Source organism: Balaenoptera acutorostrata, chromosome 9 (genome assembly GCF_949987535.1).
Source record: "Balaenoptera acutorostrata chromosome 9, mBalAcu1.1, whole genome shotgun sequence".
NCBI lineage: Eukaryota > Metazoa > Chordata > Mammalia > Artiodactyla > Balaenopteridae > Balaenoptera > Balaenoptera acutorostrata.
The window spans coordinates 90,071,333-90,092,083 of record NC_080072.1 but is presented as its reverse complement, the minus strand read 5'-3'; the positions used below and the strand labels follow the sequence as shown (position 1 = coordinate 90,092,083).

Below are 20,751 nucleotides of genomic sequence, written 5' to 3'. Positions count from 1 at the left end.
GTTGTCTATCCTTTTTTTTCTTTGGCCATGCGCTGCGTGGCTTGTGGGATCTTAGTTCCCCGACCAGGGATTGAACCCGGGCCCCCTGAAGTGAAAGCACAGAGTCCTAGCCACAGGACCGCCTGGGAATTCCCAGGACTGTTTATCCTTTACCCTTTACCACCTTTATTTAACCCTTTAAAGGCAATTCAGACTCCTTGTATACCTCGTATGTCTGCATGGAAGAGGGCTACCTGCTAACTTCTTTACCCGTCCAGTTTTGCTGCATGAACAATAAACTTCCGTTGTGTTCAAGTCAGTATACGTTTTGGGGTCTACTTGTTATAGCAGTTAGACTAGCCCTAACTATTACAAGGAGCATGCTAACACACAATCTACTTTTTCATAATCCTCTGAAAGCAGCCTTACAAACAAGGGGTAACAGTGTGAAGATATAAATATATAGCCTTGTGGTCCACATACATACAGTCTGTGACCCAAGATAAAATTGAGGAGAGAATTATATTTTGTCATTAGAGAATTTTTTGGCTGAGAACAGTTAAATAATGAAGTTTATAACTCAATAAAATTTAATTAGATAACATATATTTTTCACTTTTTCATTATTTGAGGCCCAGATTCCAAAAGAGTATCAAAGGGGAGAAATCTCTTGGTAATACCTCGCTTTAATTGGTATTTAGTATTTAAACTTTTTCTTTAACATTAAATATGATGCTCAAGATATATATAATAAAAAATTTTCTTAATGACAATAAGCATGCTGAGATTTTTTTAAACCATGATTCCTTTCTATTTATTTATTTTTTCTATTTATTAGATAATTGTGACCCATTTCATTATAAAAGCTTTTTGTTGGGGAGGGACTACTGGTATGTAGCTGCACTTCAGAAATTGTAGGGCAAGAAATTTTCTTCAAAATATGCATGTCTATGAAACTCCATGTTACCTTCCTAAGGAATGTTGAGGAAATTAAAATATATACTTATCTTTTTATCTGGCAGCTTTTACCCAAAGTTACCCAAAATAACTGATAATCCTCTATTCTATCATACTATAGTTGGGCAGGGCAGTCACCTTACATGTATTGGTTTGAGGTGGTTCAATAATGTGCCTACTAGCAAGTACAATATTAATCGGTCACTCCTCTAGCAGTCAAAGTTTAGCACTTTTTATTTTCTAGAATATTTTGATATAGGAATAAATAAAATACCACCAAACATAATGAAAATAGCTATCACAAAACCTGCAAACTTTACTGCCTAGAGAAGGAGCTACCCCCTTTCTTCTTAGGCAATAAACTTAATTTTACCTGTCATGTTTAGTAATCTTATTTCCCTTGGGAAGCTTGAGTTCTTCTATGAGTTACAATTAATTCAAATTAGGAAACAAGGTATGGACAGCAAAATAGAAATAGAGAAAGGTAAGAAGTAAACCTTACAGTAGAACTTTAATAAGAGATAACAGGAAAGGACAGAGCAACTGTAAGGAAAGAAGAAAAAACATATTAACAGGAGCCTAAGGGAATTAAGTGAGTTGACAGGTTGAGTCCTACTTTCTTGGTTACCTTTTAGGAGTATTGAACTATTATACTACATACAATAATTGATATAAAAAATCACCCTGAAACAAAAACATAAGACCAAATTATGTTCAGAATGCGTTTGGGTAGAATGTGAAGTACATTTCAGAGTTTCTTCAGAACTTACTAAAGTTTGGGTGGTTCCCAGTTATCTGAAAGTTTTATCTGAGTCCGAATGGCTTATTTCCTAACCAAATGCCAAATACTAATTTTAAAAAATTAGTTTTTTGGTTCCATGAAGAAAGTACGCGATTGTTGATTTCTGACTACCTAGTTAGTTATTCACCTTCAGATGCATTTCCTTCAAATTGTTAACTTTTGAGTGGTTTGGGTTCCTATCTAGTTATGACAGGAAGAGGCCACATTTTTTGAAATCAAATTCCTTTAAGGAAGTAAAAATTTAGTGTGATTACTAACATTTGAGTTTTTGCACTTGATTATTAAAACAAAATTTAATCCAATTGGTATCTTTTCATGTAGATGAGTTTTAATTATTTACACTTAGTTTTTTTCCAGAAAGGTATATCTCTATGCTTTGGAACCTATCACTTGCTTTTCTAGAACAATTGTATTTCAGTATAAAAGAAACTATACTTGGCTGATCATTTGTTTATAGGTACTTTGCAGTGGGACGATAACTAATTGAAACTGCTGAGATTTTATTTCTTCGGTTTTTAAATGGAATAAGGAGTTATAGTTGTACTGAAAGAGAAGTATGTTTTATTAAAGTAACTTTGCAGGGTTATTCTTCAGAGCACGTTAAAGACACTCCCAAACAATCTGCCACAGTGCCTTATACATGGTAGATGTTTAAGAAATACTTGTTGAATGATGAATGAATGAGCATTGAATTTAAGCTAGTTATCGTCACAGGGACCTACAGGCGAAGTCTTAGATGTCATTTTTTTAAAAGATTCTTAACTGGAAATGTTAACCATTGTATACTAATTGTATTTATTTGTGTCTGGGATGCAGGTGGCGATAAAAATAATAGATAAATCTCAGCTGGATGCAGTGAACCTTGAGAAAATCTACCGAGAAGTACAAATAATGAAAATGTTAGACCACCCTCACATAATCAAACTTTATCAGGTATGACTTAGCTTTACACCTCTCCATGCTTTTCACATTCAATACTCTATTTTACATCATCATTTTTCTCTTTTATGTTAGTTTTTTCAGTCTGTAAAATAACTATATGCTTTTGTTCATCTGAATACATCCATTTTTCTATATTTAAATTAAAAATTAGGAAATAAAAAACTACTAGCGGCTTAATTTTAAGTTGTCTCTCAGACTGTAAGTTATTTGCTTACAAAGTTTGTAGTTGTGCGTTTATGATAACATGCTTAAACCTGCTGGGTCTTGGTGGTGGTACCATTAATGAGGATATGGCAGTTCTGCTTACTTAAAAAATATATTGTTTATGTTTTATGAAATACAAAGGCTAAAATAGTATATTACTTAGTGGCATACTTTATAATACCTAGAGCCAAATGTTTATCTTTGGATGGTTCTTTTATCAGATAAAGTAAATAAGTCATTTTTTTAAAAATTAACTTTATTAAGATACAGTTTTTGTAAAATAAGCTGCACCTCTTTCAAGTGTAAAGCCATGGGGTATTTTTGTTGTTTTTTTAAATTTATTTATTTTATTTATTTTATTTTTGGCTGCGTTGGGTCTTCATTGCTGTGCGTGGGCTTTCTCTAGCTGTGGTGAGCGGGGTCTACTCTTCATTGCGGTGAGCAGGCTTCTCATTGCGGTGGCTTCTCTTGTTGCAGAGCACGGGCTCTAGGTGCACAGGCTTCAGTAGTTGTAGCACACGGGGCTCAGTAGTTGTGGCTTGCAGGCCCTAGAGCGCAGGCTCAGTAGTTGTGGTGCACAGTCTTAGTTGCTCCACGGCATGTGGGATCTTCCCGGACCAGGGCTCGAACCCTTGTCCCCCACATTGGTGGGCGGATTCTTAACCACTGCGCCACCAGGGAAACCCAAGCCATGTTTTTGTAAAAGGAAAATTTTTCTCAGATTTTTGAAGAGTAATTTATGTTTAAGAATGATAATGTAATACAAAACCCTTTTTTATATTTCTATTCATTAATATTTAGAATTTTTATATTGGAAAACTGTTTTTAAGCTAAAATGCTACAGTACGCTAGTCTATGACTTTGATCTCCAAAGTATGATGTGTGTACCTAGTGGTGTGCTGGGCTCAGCCTGTACTTGCTGTGAGAGCTGATTGTTAAATTTTTAGAAGTTTTGTGAGCCAGTTAACACCACGTTAGTGTCAATAGCTCAAAATCAGCGATGATAGGAGTATTTTTACACCACAGAAATTGGTTTACGTCAGGCTCTTTTTTTTTTTTTCCTCAGAGAGCTAGTGCTAGCACACTACTCTGTGCACTCAAATTGGTTAGCACAAGTGTCCCTTGGGGTATAGTAAGAAAATATTAGAACTTCTAATTCTGTTTATCTTTTATATTTATCTTATTGTGTGCCTCTTATAATGTATATATTTATAAAATGGCACAAGTATGTAATTTGTCTCTCTGTGTGTATATATTCATAAATATATATACATATATGTGCATATATACATTTACCTGTATACATACATACATGTATATATTTGGCTAAATAACTTTATCAATAGAGAGTTACAATGTAAACCATGTGGAGACCATTGGAGAGCATTACTGTTAGTTGAGAATGAGAGACTATGGTGTGCCTCTCAAAACAATGCCTAAAACCGCAGAGGGCCTCTTAGAGCAAAGTTATATCAGAGTGTTTCTCCCTTTAGGCTTTTTTTTTTTTTTTCCCTAAAGAGGATACTTATAAGAAACTAGTCACATCCTTAGAAGTCTGATGACCCATAACTCAAACTGAGGTTAAAACTACCATGATTCTTCAACTATACTTCAATTAAAAAACAAAACAAACAAACCAAAAAAACTACCATGATTCACATGATAATTCTGTCTTTATATGAACTCCAATAATCAGTTAAATTAACTTACTGTTGGACTTGTTTAGACCCAAATTGTAGGTAGCTCTTAGTTTTCAGACCTGTTTTAGGAATAGTCCTAAACTTAAATGTTAGAGCAAAATTAGTTTTTAGCCTTTCAGTAGATAGCAGTTAAATATTACATTGTTAGCATGTGCCAGTATGTATGTTCCTTTCTGAATTTAGAAAAACTGATTTAAATAAAAGTGTATAGCAGTGGAGCTATGAAGAAGCTTTTGAACAATGTTTTAAAATAACAGTACTTTGTAAAAATATGAAAGTATAGTAGGAGGACTACCACATTGTGCCAGATTAGCTAGGTTACAGGCCAGATTAACTGAGCTCTGTTTTAGAAGCTCTACCATATAACACAGCTAGAAAAGTCAGTGAGGAGGTAAAAAGTTGACCTTCAAAATTCCTGTTACCTATATTACTATTTTTCAAACTTGAATATGCATTAGAGTCACCTGAAGATTTTGTTAAAATGAACATTCTTTGTCAGTCGGTCTGGCATGGGCTCTGAGATTTTGCATTTCTAACAGATGCCTGGGCAGTGCTGCTGGTCTGTGGACCACATTTGGAAGATGAAGGGTCTAGATTTTTCACAAAAGTATTAGCATAAGGATATTGTCAGTCTTGTCAACTTCACCAGCTTCTGAATTATTCATAACTTGATACTTTTATTAGTAGTTTTAATTTAGGTAACTCCATGGAATGTTGCAATCTTTTCCTGTGAGACTAATGTGGAATTATTTATCAATAGGTAATGGAGACCAAAAGCATGTTGTACCTTGTGACAGAATATGCCAAAAATGGAGAAATTTTTGGTAAGCACATTTCTTTCCATTTTTTTTTTAAATTTGAAAATGTCAGTAAGCTTTATGAATAGAGTATCTTCTATTAATTCTCCTGCTTGTTTAAAAGTTGCTAACGTGAATTAGAAATTTTTAAGCATTGGAATATAATAAAATATCCAGTAAGCTAAAAATATGGAATATAATTTAGTCTCTTGTATTTATGATATTAAAGCTATTGCTTAATTCTCTCATCTGTGTTAAAGAGATTGGAGAATCAAAGGGGGAAACTTTCAGTCATATTGCAAAGGAGATTTTCTTTCATTTATCTTCCTTTTTACCTTTCTTTCCAGGGTAAAGATAGTCAGATATTTATTGAGCTTGTACTATGTCTCAGACATTGTACTAGGTGTAGGGGATACAGTGGTGACCTAAATAACACAGTCCCTGCTATTGTGGACCTTATAGTTTAGTAAGCTGTTAACTTTAGCTGTAAGACCTCTGGGAAGTCACTAAACCTCTCTGGGACTCAGTTCCTTTGTCTCTAATAAAAAAATATTTGATTAATTGGTTTCTATGATCCATTCTAACCCTTAAAAAAATTATAACTGTTTTATTGGTTCTAGCTTTCATCTATTTTATTTTTACTTTATGGAGCAAGAACACTGTAGGTAGTCTAAATATTTTGTTTTTTAACCTAAATTTAGTCCGAAATTGTTTTTTAAACAGCTTTATTGAAGAATTCACATACAGTAAATTACACACATTTAATGTGTACAATTTAGTAAGTTTTCACACACAGATGTGTGAAAGAAACCACCACCACAGAAGTTTCTTTGTGACCCTTTGTAATCTTTCTTGCCCCACCTCACCACCAGGCAAGTACTGATTTGTTTTCTGTCACTATAGATTAGTTTATGTCTTCTACAGTTTTATTATATAAAGATGTTTATATAGTCTGTACCCTTTCTTTGTCTGGCTTCTTTCTCTCAGTATAATTATTTTACGATTCATCCATTTTGTTGCACGTAATAACATATCGTTTCATTTTACTGTAAGTAGTATCAATTTTGTAAATATACCCCAAGTTGCTTATCCATTCATGTATGGATACACATTTGGGTTGGTTTCAGTTTTTGGCTGTTACACATGAATTGCTATGAACATTCATGTACAAGTCTTTAACTTACAGTCTACCTTAAAGTAATATTCACCACTTCACATAGAGTGTAAGAACCTGGCAATAATATACTTCTATTTAACCCTTCCTCGCCTTTATTTCCTTGTCATACATTTTATTTATACCTATTTTATAAAACACAAAATACAGTCTCATTATTTTTGTTTAAAAAGTCAATTATGTTTTAAAGAGATTTCAATATTTTAAAAAATGTTATACATTTACTAGTGGAGTTACCATTGCCACATCTCTGTATGTAGATGCATGTTTTCATCTTCATTCCTTTATGTGGATACATATTTTTATCTGGCATCATTTTTCTTCTGCCTGAAGGACTTTATTTAGCATTTCTTGCAGTGCAGGTCTGTTGGCGATGAAATCTTTCAGCTCTTGTATGTCTAAAATAATCCTTATTTTGTCTATTTTTGAATGATATTCGTACTGGGTATGTAATTCTAGGTTGACTTTTTTCCTTTCAGTGCTTTAAAGATATTGCTCCACTGTCTTCTCATTTGCGTTATTTCTGACAAGAAATCTGCCGTCATCTTTTTCCTTTATTCTTCTGTATATAATGTGCCTTTTTTTCCTCTGGCTGCTTTCAGGATTTTCTGTTTACCACTGGTTTTAACAATTTCATTATGATGTGCCTTTGTGTGGTTTTCTTCATGATTCTTATGGTTGGTGTTCACTGAGCTCCTTGAATCTGTGAATGTTAAGTTTCCATCAAATTCAGAAAATTTCCAGCCATTATTTTTCTGGCCTCTTCATCAAAGACTCCAATTGCACATATATTAGGCTGTTTGAAATCCTCCCAGTGCTCACTGACTCCAATTTTGAAAATTCCTCTTTCTGTCTGTATTTCATTTTGAATAGTTGCTATTTCTCTGTCTTCAAGCTATTTAAATTCTTTAGCTATTTGTTTCAACTAAAAGGCTTCTTAACTGAAGTTTTAATAGAATGGTGTGGGCTTTGAAGCCAGAAAGATCTGATTTGCAATGCTGGCTACACCATATTAATTGTCTTTCAAGAAATCTTTTTTTTTTTTTTTTTAATTTATTTATTTTATTTATTTATTTTTGGCTGTGTTGGGTCTTCGTTTCTGTGTGAGGGCTTTCTCCAGTTGCGGCGAGCGGGGGCCACTCTTCATCGCGGTGCGCGGGCCTCTCACTGTTGCGGCCTCTCTTGTTGCGGAGCACAAGCTCCAGATGCACAGGCTCAGTAGTTGTGGCTCACAGGCCTAGTTGCTCTGCGGCATGTGGGATCTTCCGAGACCAGGGCCTGAACCCGTGTCCCCTGCATTAGCAGGCAGATTCTCAACCACTGCGCCATCAGGGAAGCCCCTCAAGAAATCTTTATTGAAAACTGACTATATGTCCCACACTGTTCTGTGTGGGAAGAGTACCACAATGAAGAAAACAGATGAAAATTCCTTTTCTCAGGAACCTTGCCTTTCAGTGTGGGGAGAGATTCAATAGGCAAAATAAGTAAACTGTATAGTATACTAGATGATGGTACATGCTATAGAAATAAAGCAAGGAAGGGGGCATGTGGAGTGGGAGAGTTGATTGCAGTATGAGATAGAGTGGTCAGGGAAGGCCTCACTGACATTTGAACAGAGACTAGAAAGCACAGCCATATAGGTATGGGGAAGAGAGGGTGGCCCAAGAAGAGGGAAGAGTAAATGCAAAGGCCCTGAGGCAGCAGTGTGCTTGGTGTGTTCAAGCAACAGCAGGGAGTCCAGTGTAGGTGGAGAGAAGCAAGCAAGAGGGAAGAGCAAGAACTAGCAAGGAGGAATAGTAGAAAGGTCAGACGAGGTCAGAAAAGTAAATGGGAGGCAGGAGTGGGGCAGATTTGGGGGCTTTGTAGACCATGTAAGGACTTTGGCTCTTACCTTGAATAGAATTAGGGAACCATTAGAGAGGTGTTTGAGCAAAGAAGTGATTGTATCTAAGCTAACATTTTAAAAGCATCGCTGGCTGCTGTGTTGAGAATAGATTGTAGTGAGCAAGAATGGAAACAGGAGACCAGGTAGGAGACCAGTAGTCCCAAGCGAGAGATGATTATGGCTCAGGCCAGGGTAGCAGTAGTGTACATGGTGCCAAGTGGTCACTCACGGTATTTGAATGAGTAGAATCAGTAGGATTTCTTGACAGATGGAGACCACCCAAGTAGAGAATATGATTAGGAAAGAGACCAATGTCTGATCCCCGAGGCACTCAAACATTAAAACCTCAGGAAAATAGAAAGAACTAGCAAAGAAGACAGAGAAGAAAACCTAGAGAATGCAGTGTCTTGGAAACCAAGTGAAGAAAGTGTTCTCAGGAGGATAGAGTGAACATCTGTGTCAGATGCTGCTGATAGTCAAGAAACATAAAGAATGACAATTGACCATTGTATCTGGCTCTTGGTAAGAGCAGTTTTGGTGGCGTGAGTGAGCCAAAGCTACATTGACGAGCAGATGAGAGAGGAAAATGGAGAGAGCCAAATAGAAAACTCTTAAAAGGATTTCTACTTCAAAAAGGGAGAAAAAAAAATGGGAAGATAGTTGAGGTCAAGGGAAGGATTTTTAAGTCTTTATTCATTGGAATATTTTTTAAAGCTTCAGGCTGTAGTTTTATGAGTAAACTAGATAGAAATGGCTATTATGTGTTAGATGTCATTTCCATGAAAATGGAATATTCTAAGTTGCTACTTCTTGCTAAGACCATTGATGATAAAGGTTTGGATCACATTGTTTTATATAAATTGAAGCATAATTTGGGGATTTTTCATGTAAAATAGCTAGAGTAAATATGGAAGATAAGACAGAGTAAACTGTAGATTCAAGTAGTTGCAGGCAAAGCCAGCAAGTTTCTCACGTGGAGCCCATGAAGACAGTAAAATAGAAGTGGAAAGATGCAGTCCACGGAACATTAATCAAGTAACGAAAAATATGTATAACGTTTTAAGTGAATTCTGAGCCAAAATGTTTTCAGTGTGTTTTAGGTGGAACAGAACCACAGAAACAATATTCAACTATGTATTAAGAACTATGTATTAAGGTTTAATGTTCATGTTTATAATGTTGGAATTACTCTTTACAGATATACCTTTAGTGCCTCCTCTGTGCGGGAGGGCATTGTGTTCCTTTTTTTTTTTTCTTAGTTTTGTATTTAGGTGGCCAGCAAGTCATACTCTGTGTTCTTGAAAAATAACTTGAAATTAAACCCTTCTGTTTCCACAGTCATCACCCTTATCTAGGCTTTCATCCCCTCATGTCTCAATTATGAAGACCTCATGTTTTACCATGCCCTATTTCTTTTCCAGTCAAGAACATTTCTGATATATTTCCTGTTTAATCTTCCCCAACTATTATTTTTATTATATTACTACTATGTTCATTAACCTTTACTTACCTTCCTATTATTTATTGGATAAAATTCAGACTCTTCAATCTACAAATAGGATAACTCCACTAAGTAAATGGATGTGCCCAACTATTCCTTACATAGGTCTACAGATTATCCTTAGGTAAGGACAACCAAATTGCCTCAGTTAATAATCAGTCTCCTCCCTTCCTTCCTTTCTTCCTTCCTCCCTCCCTCCCTCCCTCCCTTCCCTCCCTTCTTCCCTCCCTTCTTCCCTCCCTCTGTTTGTTTCTTTCTTTCCATTTTTCTTGGTCTGTATCTTTCTATCTTACAAGTTTTTATTTTTACAAAAGTTAAACATGTACTAAGGTAAGAAGTCAAATAATTCTGCAAGATTTGTTACCAAAAAATCCCTGTTTCCCACCCTCTTCCCCACCCCCATTTCCCTTTCTCAGAGGCAACCACTTGTACTTTCAGCTGATTAATTTAGATTTACCTCCATTTTCCTAAGTAATATGCTTATATTGCAGCTTCTGGCTTTTTCTGTTTAAGGCACAATCTTTTGATAGCTTTTGAATTCTTTCCCTACTGCTATAAGTAAGAAGCATATGTTAGAGGGGTGTATAGGAGCAGTTGTGGAAGACCTTGAGTGTTTGGATAAAGGCTTAGGATTATTTGTCAGAGTGGGCATCTGTGAGCCAGAAGATGGTGAAGAGCCAAAAGGCGATGATAGGTGTAAGGACTTTTTTAGGAAGATAAGTCCAGCAGGGGTGTGTAGTCTGAATTAGAGGAGAAGAAGGAGGCTATTTAGGGGACTTTTTATTGTCTAGAGGTAAGAGGCTGAATGCCTAGATTACGATGTTAGTTGTTAGATTCATGAGAAAAGATTTTAGGCAAAAGGCATTTCCAGAATAACAACAAGCCATATTTATTGAGTACTCCCTTTTTGTTGGGTACTATTTAAAATGCTTTACATAATTTATTTATTGAAACCTCACAAAAACTTTGTAAGATAGGCACTGAAAGATTCATTAATTTGTCCGAAGTCACCCAGCAAATGAGTGGGAGAGTTTGAATTTGAACCATGCAATTCCAGAGCCTGTACATTAATAATTACTATCTGCCATCTCTCAAGAGTTCTTATTGACTGTCAAGAGGAAAACATCGAGAGTTAGGATTTAAAGCAAATGTGATTGAAGAATATTTGTGATGTGGTTGGCAGCAATAGAGAGGCCTCGTTCCCAACTAAAAAATTACAAATTAGATTTTAGATGTTCTGTCGGAAATAACATCAGGACATTTAGTTTGATGTGAGCTGTTGGCAGTTGAAGATAGAAACAAATAACCTTCAAAAGAGAACTTAAATTCAACACTAACAAGACAAACAACCCAATTTAACAATGTGCAAAAGACTGGAACCAAACACTCACAAAAGAAGATATATAAATGGCCAATAAGCACATGAAAAATTACTAAATGTTATTAGTCATCAAAGAAATGCAAATTAAAAGCTACAATGAGGTAACATTACGTATCAACTAGAATGGTTAAAATTTAAAAGATTATATGAAATGTTAGGAGGATATAAAGCAGCTAGTATTCTCCTTCATTGCTGGTGGGAGTGTAACATGGTGCAGCCACTTGGGAGAGCTATTTTTCAGTTTTTTACAAAGTTAAGCATATATCTATCCTGTTACTGAGCTATTCAGTTCCTAGGTATTTACTCAAGAAAAATGAAAACAAATATTCATAAAATGACTTGTACAAGAATATTCATAGCAACCTTTTTCACAAGCAGGAACAACCCAAATGTCCATCTGCAGGAAAATGTATCCAAAACAAATCGTGGTATAGCACAAATTGTGGTATAGCAATACAGGAAGATGACACAGCAATAAAAAGGAATGAACTACTTATACATGCAGCAACATAAACAAGTTGCTAAAACAGGCAACAATAATGTTACAAGGGGCTTTCCCGGTGGCACAATGGTTGAGAATACGCCTGCCAATGCAGAGGACAGGGGTTCAAGCCCTGGTCCGGGACGATCCCACATGCCACGGAGTAACTAAGCCCATGCACCACAACTACTGAGCCTGCACTCTAGAGCCCACGAGCCATAACTACTGAGCCCGCATGCCACACTGCTGAAGCCTGTGCACCTAGAGACTGTGCTCCACACCAAGAGAAGCTACCACAATGAGAAGCCAGTGCACCGCAGCGAAGAGTAGCCCCCATTCGCCACAACTAGAGAAAGCCCACACGCAGCAACGAAGAGCCAACACAGCCAAAAATAAAAATAAATAAATAAGTTAAAAAAATAATAATAATGTTACAAGAAGCTGAAAAGTGGTTGTCTCTTTTCACTCTTTCTGAGGAGAGGGGAAAATTGACTGCAGAGGGATAAGAGGGGACTATCTTGAGTGATGGAACTGTTTATTTTTGTTTTGAGTAGTGGTTATACAGAGTATGCCATTATCAGAACTCATCTAAGTAACCACCTAAGAACTTGCATTTTATTGTATGTAATTTATACCTCAGTAAATCCTTTTCTCTCAAAAAAGGGGAGTTTAGTAATAGAGGTATAGATTTGACATTTATCTGTGTAGAAGTATGAGTGAAGCTATAATTAATAATGAGACCTCAGAGAGAAGACAGCTAAGAAGTGAGTTTTGATTATGCCTTCATTTAGGAGGCAGGTGGGTAAAGTGGAATTGGTAAAGTAGAAGAATATCTTGGGAAGTAAGGATAGTTTCTGTCCTGATTAGACAAGCGAGGGTTTAGAATGAAAAGGGGTGTGTTTTGTCATTAAGAGATCATCAATGCTTTGAAGAGAGTACTTTTCAATAAATTGGGAGGTAAAGCCAAATTTCAAGAAGTTATGTACATATGGATGGTGAGAAAAGGGAGAAAGGTATTATAAAATTATTTTGAGGTTTTTAAGGTAGAAAGAAGGAGAGAAGGAAAGAATTGAGGGATAATTGGGGTATATAGAATTCAGTATTGTATCATGCTTTTTTTGTGGTGTTGGTCTTAGTGTTTGAAGAAGCTAGAAAAGAAAAGAATATAGGCAGGAAAGAAGACACAGTTGGTGAAACAAGGGTAAACAAGAGACAGTGAGATCAAGAGCACAGAGGGAATGGTTAGCTTAGAGGAGAGGAATTCCTTCTTCTCTGAGAAGGTGTGCATGGGCGCAGTTACAATGAGAATTAGAGCTCGTGCTGAGGATATGGCTACAGAGGTACTTCGGGGGAAATAGAAGGAAGATGAATTTGTTAATATAGAATAGATTTAATTCATTCTGTAATGTAGCACATGAGACATCAGGGAAAGAGCAATACATTAGACACTGTAGTATGGGGAAAGGTTTAGAGCAGCTGGCAGTGTTCATATGACAGTCAAGGGATGAATAAAAGCATCAATGATTAGCTATGTGGGAGGGAGTTCATGGTAGACTCATAGTCAGCAGTGCTTTCCAACCCAGGAGGGGAAAGAGTAGACAATATGAATGACCCAGGTTGGAGAATGGAATGGTACAGGACAAATGCATGTAGGACTCGAGCAGTGTTGAAGTGGCTGACGATGAGATCCAAGTTGAGGAGGGAGATAAGTGAAACAGCAAAGGGGTCTCATGAGCTGAGAACCGAACAGTGGAGCGGCTGAAGGTTAAGAAGAGGGTGAAGTACTTTTGGAAAAAACATTCATATACAAAAAATAAAAACTCTAACCTTGAGCCTGTACATAACTTCCCAGCAGCTTGCCACTTTCAAGTTCTCTTCTGCTCCTGGCACTGATTGCCCTAACTGCGCCCTGCTAATTCAGGAAAGGCCGTAGGTCTTTGCACTCTCCTCATCTGTTCCTTCTTCGCATAGAGAGAGGTTTCCTGTGCCATCTGGTTTTCTTGCTTCATCTGACTAGGTTTAGGCCAAAAAAGTGATTTTGGTGGCATGCTGAGAATGCATCTACAATGCATGATTCATGCATTATGAGGCTATGGTGATTATGCCCTTTATTTTTGTTTGGTTAATTAGATTGCACCTCATTCCATAAATGGCTGAAGTAGCTTTAAGTGAAAATTATACAGAAACAATAATTGTAAAATATAAACAAGAATAAAGAACTGAATCAGAAAACACATGTAAGAGTAGAAAACAACCATGGGAGGTAGGGGAAGTGAACACAAATATGCAAGCAGTAAGGGCCTAAGCACTTCAGGTTTGGCTCTAAGCTTTCTGGCTGTCAAATGAAAAGAAGATAGTCATTTACAGAATTTTATCTAAAAGAAAGAAAGGTACAGATTCTTCAAAGAAAGGAAAACTTTTCTTGGTAGTAAATTCTAGAATAAATTTTTCCTTTGGGGTTACTTATGAGAGGTACTAAGTAAGCCATATTTTTAAAACAAAAATCCAATTAAAACTGTTAAAACTTTTCAGAGGCTTCATTGTTTTTGGAATAAAGTCCAGGAATCGTAACAAGGCCAACAAGGATGATTGCACTGTACACATCTGAGCCTTAAAAGCAATAACAATAAAGACTATCATTCCTTGAACATTTGTGCTAGGCATTGTGCTAAGCCCTATACATTTACTGTGCTGCTTCGTCCTCTCAAAAATCTTATAAGATAGGGACTAGTAATATCTCCATATTACAATAGTGGAATCTGAGGAACAGGTTAAACCATTTGCTCAGGTCGCAGAGCACGCAAGCAAATAAGCGACTTAACCAAGGCTTGAAGCCGTAGTCTGTCTTCAGAGCCTAAGCTGTGACTAATGACTCCACTATACTAACTGGTTATATGCCTTCTTAAAGTTTTTTGAACTTAACAAGCTTCTTCTGTCATTCACATCACACATTACTCTTTCTTCTGCCGGAAGGTTTCTCTGCCCTCCCCTATCCCCTTAAGCATGTCAATTAATTGAATCTTGAAGGATATAATTGATTTAATCATAATTAATTAAATTATCATTAAAACTAAAGACAGGCAAAGCATGTAACAGTTTTGTCCACGATGGTGTATATAACTAACTGTTCTTCTTGATAGAGCTTCTTGAGTTGCTTTGGTCCCATATTCCTTCCTTATCTTTAATGGAAGTAGGAAGCAATTAAGCCCCTGTCTTCAGTACTTTGGAAACTGGCTAGTGGACTTACCAAATCTAATGACCAAATCTAATCTAATGACCACAAAACCCTTAACTATTCAGATCTTCATTTTGATTCTCAAAATAGAACGCATGAATTTCTGATTCCAAATCTGTGCTCTTGTTGATCTGGAGCCCTAGAACGCTCTTTGTGTTCTACATATTCAAGTCTTGCCTTTTTAAAAAAATTTTTTTAATTTATTTATTTATTTTTGTCTGTGTTGGGTCTTCGTCTCTGTGCGAGGGCCTTCTCTAGTTGCGGCAAGCGGGGGCCACTCCTCATCGCGGTGCGCGGGCCTCCCACTATCGCGGCCTCTCCTGCTGCAGAGCACAGGCTCCAGACGCGCAGGCTCAGTAATTGTGGCTCACAGGCCCAGTCGCTCCATGGCACGTGGGATCCTCCCAGACCAGGGCCCGAACCCGTGTCCCCCGCACCGGCAGGCAGACCCCCCAACCACTGCGCCACCAGTGAAGCCCAAGTCTTGCCTTTTTTAAAGGCCTAGTTGAAGTTCCATCTCTTCAGTAAAGTCTTTCTCAATGAATTCTATCCACATTGATTTCCTCTTTTGAAAGCATTTAATTCTCTTTCCTGCACAACTCACTTTAGAATTTGTTTACATACTGCCTTTCATTGTTATTTTTTTTTTTTTTTAAACAAGCATGTTTTAATGGGATTTTTTTGTTGTTGTTTTTTTAAATTTTTGGCTGTGCTGGGTCTTCGTTTCTGTGCGAGGGCTTTCTCTAGTTGCGGCAAGCGGGGGCCACTCTTCATCGCGGTGCGCGGGCCTCTCTTGTTGTGGAGCACAGGCTCCAGACGCGCAGGCTCAGTAACTGTGGCTCACGGGCCCAGTTGCTCCGCAGCATGTGGGATCCTCCCAGACCAGGGCTCGAACCCGTGTCCCCTGCATTGGCAGGCAGACTCTCAACCACTGCGCCACCAGGGAAGCCCCATTGTTATTTAAGGTATTCTTGTGTATCTTTTTTTTTTTAACTTTTTTTTGGGTTTATTTTTATTTTATTTTATTTATTTATGGCTGTGTTGGGTCTTCGTTTCTGTGCGAGGGCTTTCTCTAGTTGCGGCGAGCGGGGGCCACTCTTCATCACGGTGCGCGGGCCTCGCACTATCACGGCCTCTCTTGTTGTGGAGCACAGGCTCCAGACGCGCAGGGTCAGTATATTGTGGCTCACGGGCCTAGTTGCTCCGCGGCATGTGGGATCTTCCCAGACCAGGGCTCGAACCCGTGTCCCCTGCATTGGCAGGCAGATTCTCAACCACTGCGCCACCAGGGAAGCCCCTTGTGTATCTTTTTATCTCTACTAGATTGTAAGCTTCTGCTGAGGACTTAGCACAATACACAGCATTTTATAAACACTTGTTGAATGAATGGTGTAATAGTCTACTTTGGCCTTATACACCCTGTTTACTCGGTGAAGACAACAGGAGAACACTGCCAGGTGAAGTAGTCTGAAGGTACTTCTTTGTTCAGATTTTGAAAGGAGTTTTCTGTCCGACTACTCTTAAGGAGATAAACATGAATGAGGAAATACTAACTGAATCAAGGGAGAAAATTGGCTTCCTCTAGTGTACTGAGCAGTTTTTGAGTACTTACTGGTAGTTACCACCCTACAGTTATATTCTTTCTTCCAACTCCCACACCTCCCTAAAATAACCTTTTTGGAGTATAATGATAAATAAGAGCATATACATTTAATCTGAGTAATTTTTGTTTTCCATTTCTTATATAGCAGTTGGTGCTCATCTCTGAAGGATATTACTTTCTTAATCTAGCAGCATGGAGTTTGTAATGGCAAATGAATTTGCTAAAAAGAGCCTAGAGTTAGTTATAAATATAAGGTTTTGACTCAAATTTTCCTTTGGAATCAAAGGTGTGATTAATGAAAGTTATTCAAGATTCCTACATTCTTTAGAGCTCTTTCTCATGTCTGTCCATGTGGTCACACACAGAAAATGGAGCAAAATCTTAGGGTGGTCGGTCACCTTGTCAGACCGTTTCGGCACGGTTCAAACAATTAAACCGGCAGTCAGCAGATTCCGGCCTGGTGATTAAATTACCCAAGGCCTTTGTTTTCAGATTTCTGCTCCTTGATATTCTGTGTCTTTCCAGGCCAAGCATGTGCCTGAGGTTTATTGATTCATTTCCTGTCTTTCCCTTTCAGTGGTAACATATTAGGATGCTGGCTCTGGTGACTGAAAAAGGGCTTTGTTTTAGCCAAAATACCTTTAGACACTTGGTTACTCAGAGAGACTAAGTGACAATTTTTGCGGCCTTTAGTTACTATCTTAACAGCATAAAGGTAATGTTAGAAAAGTTGTTCATTTGCCTTTCATTATGAGTTTAAATAAACTTTGAGGGTTTTACTCACTTTATAACACCAGTATGACTCTAACTTAAGTTTTAATTCTTTGGGTTTTAAAATTATTAACCAGGGTTCCAGGTGCGGTAGTGCTTAAATCTGTCCTCACTTCTCCAATTTCTTCCATCAGTGCTTTACTTTTGACCTTCATCATTTCTCACTTTAATTACTTCAGTAGCCTAAGGTCTCTTTGGCTCCAGATCTGTCCCTCTTCTAATCCATCTTCCATGTTGCTGTCAAAATGATCTTTCTACAGTGCAGATCTGATCCTTGTCAGTTTTCTGCTTAAAATATTTCTATTGTTCCTCATTGCCTTTAGTGTATAAAATCAGGATTTCATATAGAATTGATGTAATAATGTAGCCCCTATCTACCTTCCCAATCACATCCCCCTCACATGTTTTATGAGCTTAATTAACTGAACATAATCTATTGTGCAGATGTATCGGTGAATGTTGCTTTCACGTGCCTGAGGATGGTAGATGTCAATGTAGAAAGATACTAAATTGGTGTATACTTCAGAAGGGGTATGCAAATGTTGAGTTCACACAGATAAAATTAGCCTGTCCTTGGACGTAAAATTTAGGATATTTCCTTTTGAATTTTTATTAGACACTTGTAACAGTTACTTTATCTAATTGGATTACTTGTAAATTTTTCTAGTTAACTTTTAGGGACTGCTAACTGCATGAAAGAGCCACCATGATTCATAATCCAAAAAGTTGCTGTTGGTCTCCCCTCATCTTTTTAAAATTTGGTCAGACATTAAAAGAAAAATCCCAAGTGAGGTCTGTGTGCCAGTCCTAGATCTGACTTGTAATATAAACATCATGGGGTGAGCCATACAACATTTCTGAACCTCAGTGTCTTCTAGTAATGAGGGAATTGTGTCAGTTTATTCAGTACTATGTGTTTGATACTATGCCTAGTGTGGGGGATTGAAAAGAAAAAAAGAAATAAGTGACTTGACTACTGTACTAGAAGAGTTCATGGTCAGTTTTCTAGGTCTAAAGAGCTGATGTCTACAAATCTTAGGAAACAGTTTTCTGAACATTTGATGAATGAAATGGATTTGTCAGAAATGATTAAATAAATCGTTTTTAAGCTTCACATGTTTGGAAATATAAGCATAACAGGCCTTAATTGAATAGACAAGTTTCTGAAAAGCAGTCCAGTTTTCCTGTTAACTTCTGTATTAATTTCAGCTATCTCCTGCTGATTATTGGCAGCTTGCCTTTAGTTATGGTTCAAAGCTGACATTCTGTTCTGTGAGCAGTGAGCTTTTCCCATGTCTGGCAGCTGTAGCTGCAGCTAGGCTACAGTGAAGGGAGAGGAAGAAGTATCAGCTATTCTGCTCTTGGCCATAACCATACCCAGCCAAATTCTATTAATGTGAGGCTTTTGGCAGTCTGTGTTTTCTGTGTCTTTAAGCATGAATTTCTATTACGTGAATCATTGTATTTAGGAATTTCAGTAAGGTTGAATTAATTCAGAGAAAGCTATTTCTTTGTTTGTGAAAGGGGAGAACCAGCGGTAGAATTTATCTGCTGATTTAAGGTGGTAAGAGAGATAGATTTCCTACTTAGGGTAAATGGGGAAACCATAGTCCGCATAGGGAATGATCTTTTCTTCCCCTTCTGGAGAATATTCTTCTTTCAGAAAAAGGTCTCTGAAAGAGACCACTGAGACCTTATATTTCTGAAAATGCCTGCATTTTATCCTCATACATGAATAGATAGTCTGATCATGCTATTGCTCCATGTCTACTTTTGAAATTTTATTTTTTTATTTCTGTCACAGGAATACATTGTTTAGAGAGGGTCTGTTGTCTATCAGACATGGTTCTAGGTGCTCAGAACACATCAATGAACATATAGCCCTTTCCCTCTTAGACCTTATATTTTAGTGAGAGTATTTTAGGTTGGGCAGATTAAAAGAAAATGTACTATGTCACTGTTTCAGAGACGGTAAGAAGGATAGGAAAACCAGGATGGGGATGAAGATTTGTTCCTTTATAAAAGGTGGTCAAGGAAAGCCTCTCTGATACATTATTTGAGCAGAAACCTGAAGAAAGGGTGTATAGGAGTAAATTTTTTTGAAACCTTACATGCCTTGAGATCTTGCATGTCATCCATAATATTTAATAGTTTGTCTTGGAATAGAATTTTAAGTTGGAAATACTTTCCCTTCAGAGTAATGAGGACATTGTCCCATTATCTTGTAGTTTCCAGGATTGCTTTTGAAAAGCTTTGAGTGATCCAGTTCCTGATGCTTTGTTGAGAATTACTGTTTTTTGTCTGTGAGTTTGTACGATCTTCTCTTTGTCCCCAGTCTTCTGAAATTCCACAATGATGCACCTTAGCGTAGGTCTGTTTTGCTTCACATAATTGGGCTATTGGTGGGCCCTTTTAATCTGGAAACTCATATACTTTGTTTCTAGGAAATTGCCTTGAATTACTTAGTTGATGGTTTCCTTCCCTAATTTTCTTTTTCTTCTCTCTCATGAATGCCTATTATTCAGATATTGACCCTCCTGGACTGGCCCTTGAATTTTCTTTTCTTTTTTATTCTCCTGTTATCCATGTTTTTGTCTTTCAGCTCTGCTTTCTGGGGGATTTTATAAAAGTTTTCTTCGAACTTTTCTTCTGCTATCATATTTTTAATATCTGTAAGTTTCTTTCTTTCCCTGATTGTTCCTTTAAAAGGAACACCTGTTTCTTATTTGATGATTTTACAATTTCTTAGCTCTCTGAGAACAGCAACAATTTTGCTGTATTTTCTTCTCCTTTTTTCCTCCAATTTGAGTTTTTTCTGTTGTTGTGTATGTTTTGGTTTATGTATTTTATGTTAGGAGGTTTTTTTAGATGATTACTAGACATATTTGGTTGTCAATTCCTGGCAAGAACGAGGAACTAAGAAGCTGACTGGAAACTAAGCCAGTGGATGGGATTTGTCAGCTATGAGTTTAACTATAAGAGTGATCTGACTGTGTTCTTTTATTAGAGATACCCAGTGTTTGTATATTCACTCTTGAGTTGACAAGAAAATTCTTCCAGTCTTCTACCCAGAGGGTAAAAGCTTGGTTACCTCATGGGTAAGGAAGACTGAGGCATGTCAGTATCCAGTATGCTTATGTTTATGTAATCCTCTTGTTTTCAGTGGTATTCCTGTCCTCAGCTGTGCCCAAGATCCTTAGTTTAGGAACCCTCTGTTTTAGTCTCTCAAGAGACTAAGCCTCCAGGTTTCTACTGGAGTAGAAGTCAGGGCACACACCCAATTACGTAGAATGAGGGATGAGATTTGGGGATTGAATTGCTTCTTAAAACGTCTTCAAC

General features: G+C 37.3%; 1 protein-coding gene across 4 annotated transcripts in view; it reads left to right on the top strand.

Annotated features, from left to right (window-relative positions):
• SIK2 (salt inducible kinase 2) overlaps positions 1-20,751 on the top strand; it is a 132,515-nt gene that overhangs the window by 9,991 nt on the left and 101,773 nt on the right. For all 4 annotated transcript variants that reach the window (XM_007172995.3, XM_057552246.1, XM_057552247.1 and 1 more), the window contains exons 2-3: positions 2,555-2,671; positions 5,345-5,408. In XM_007172995.3, coding sequence (XP_007173057.3) covers positions 2,555-2,671; positions 5,345-5,408 — 181 coding nt within the window. The remainder of the gene's footprint in view (positions 1-2,554; positions 2,672-5,344; positions 5,409-20,751) is intronic.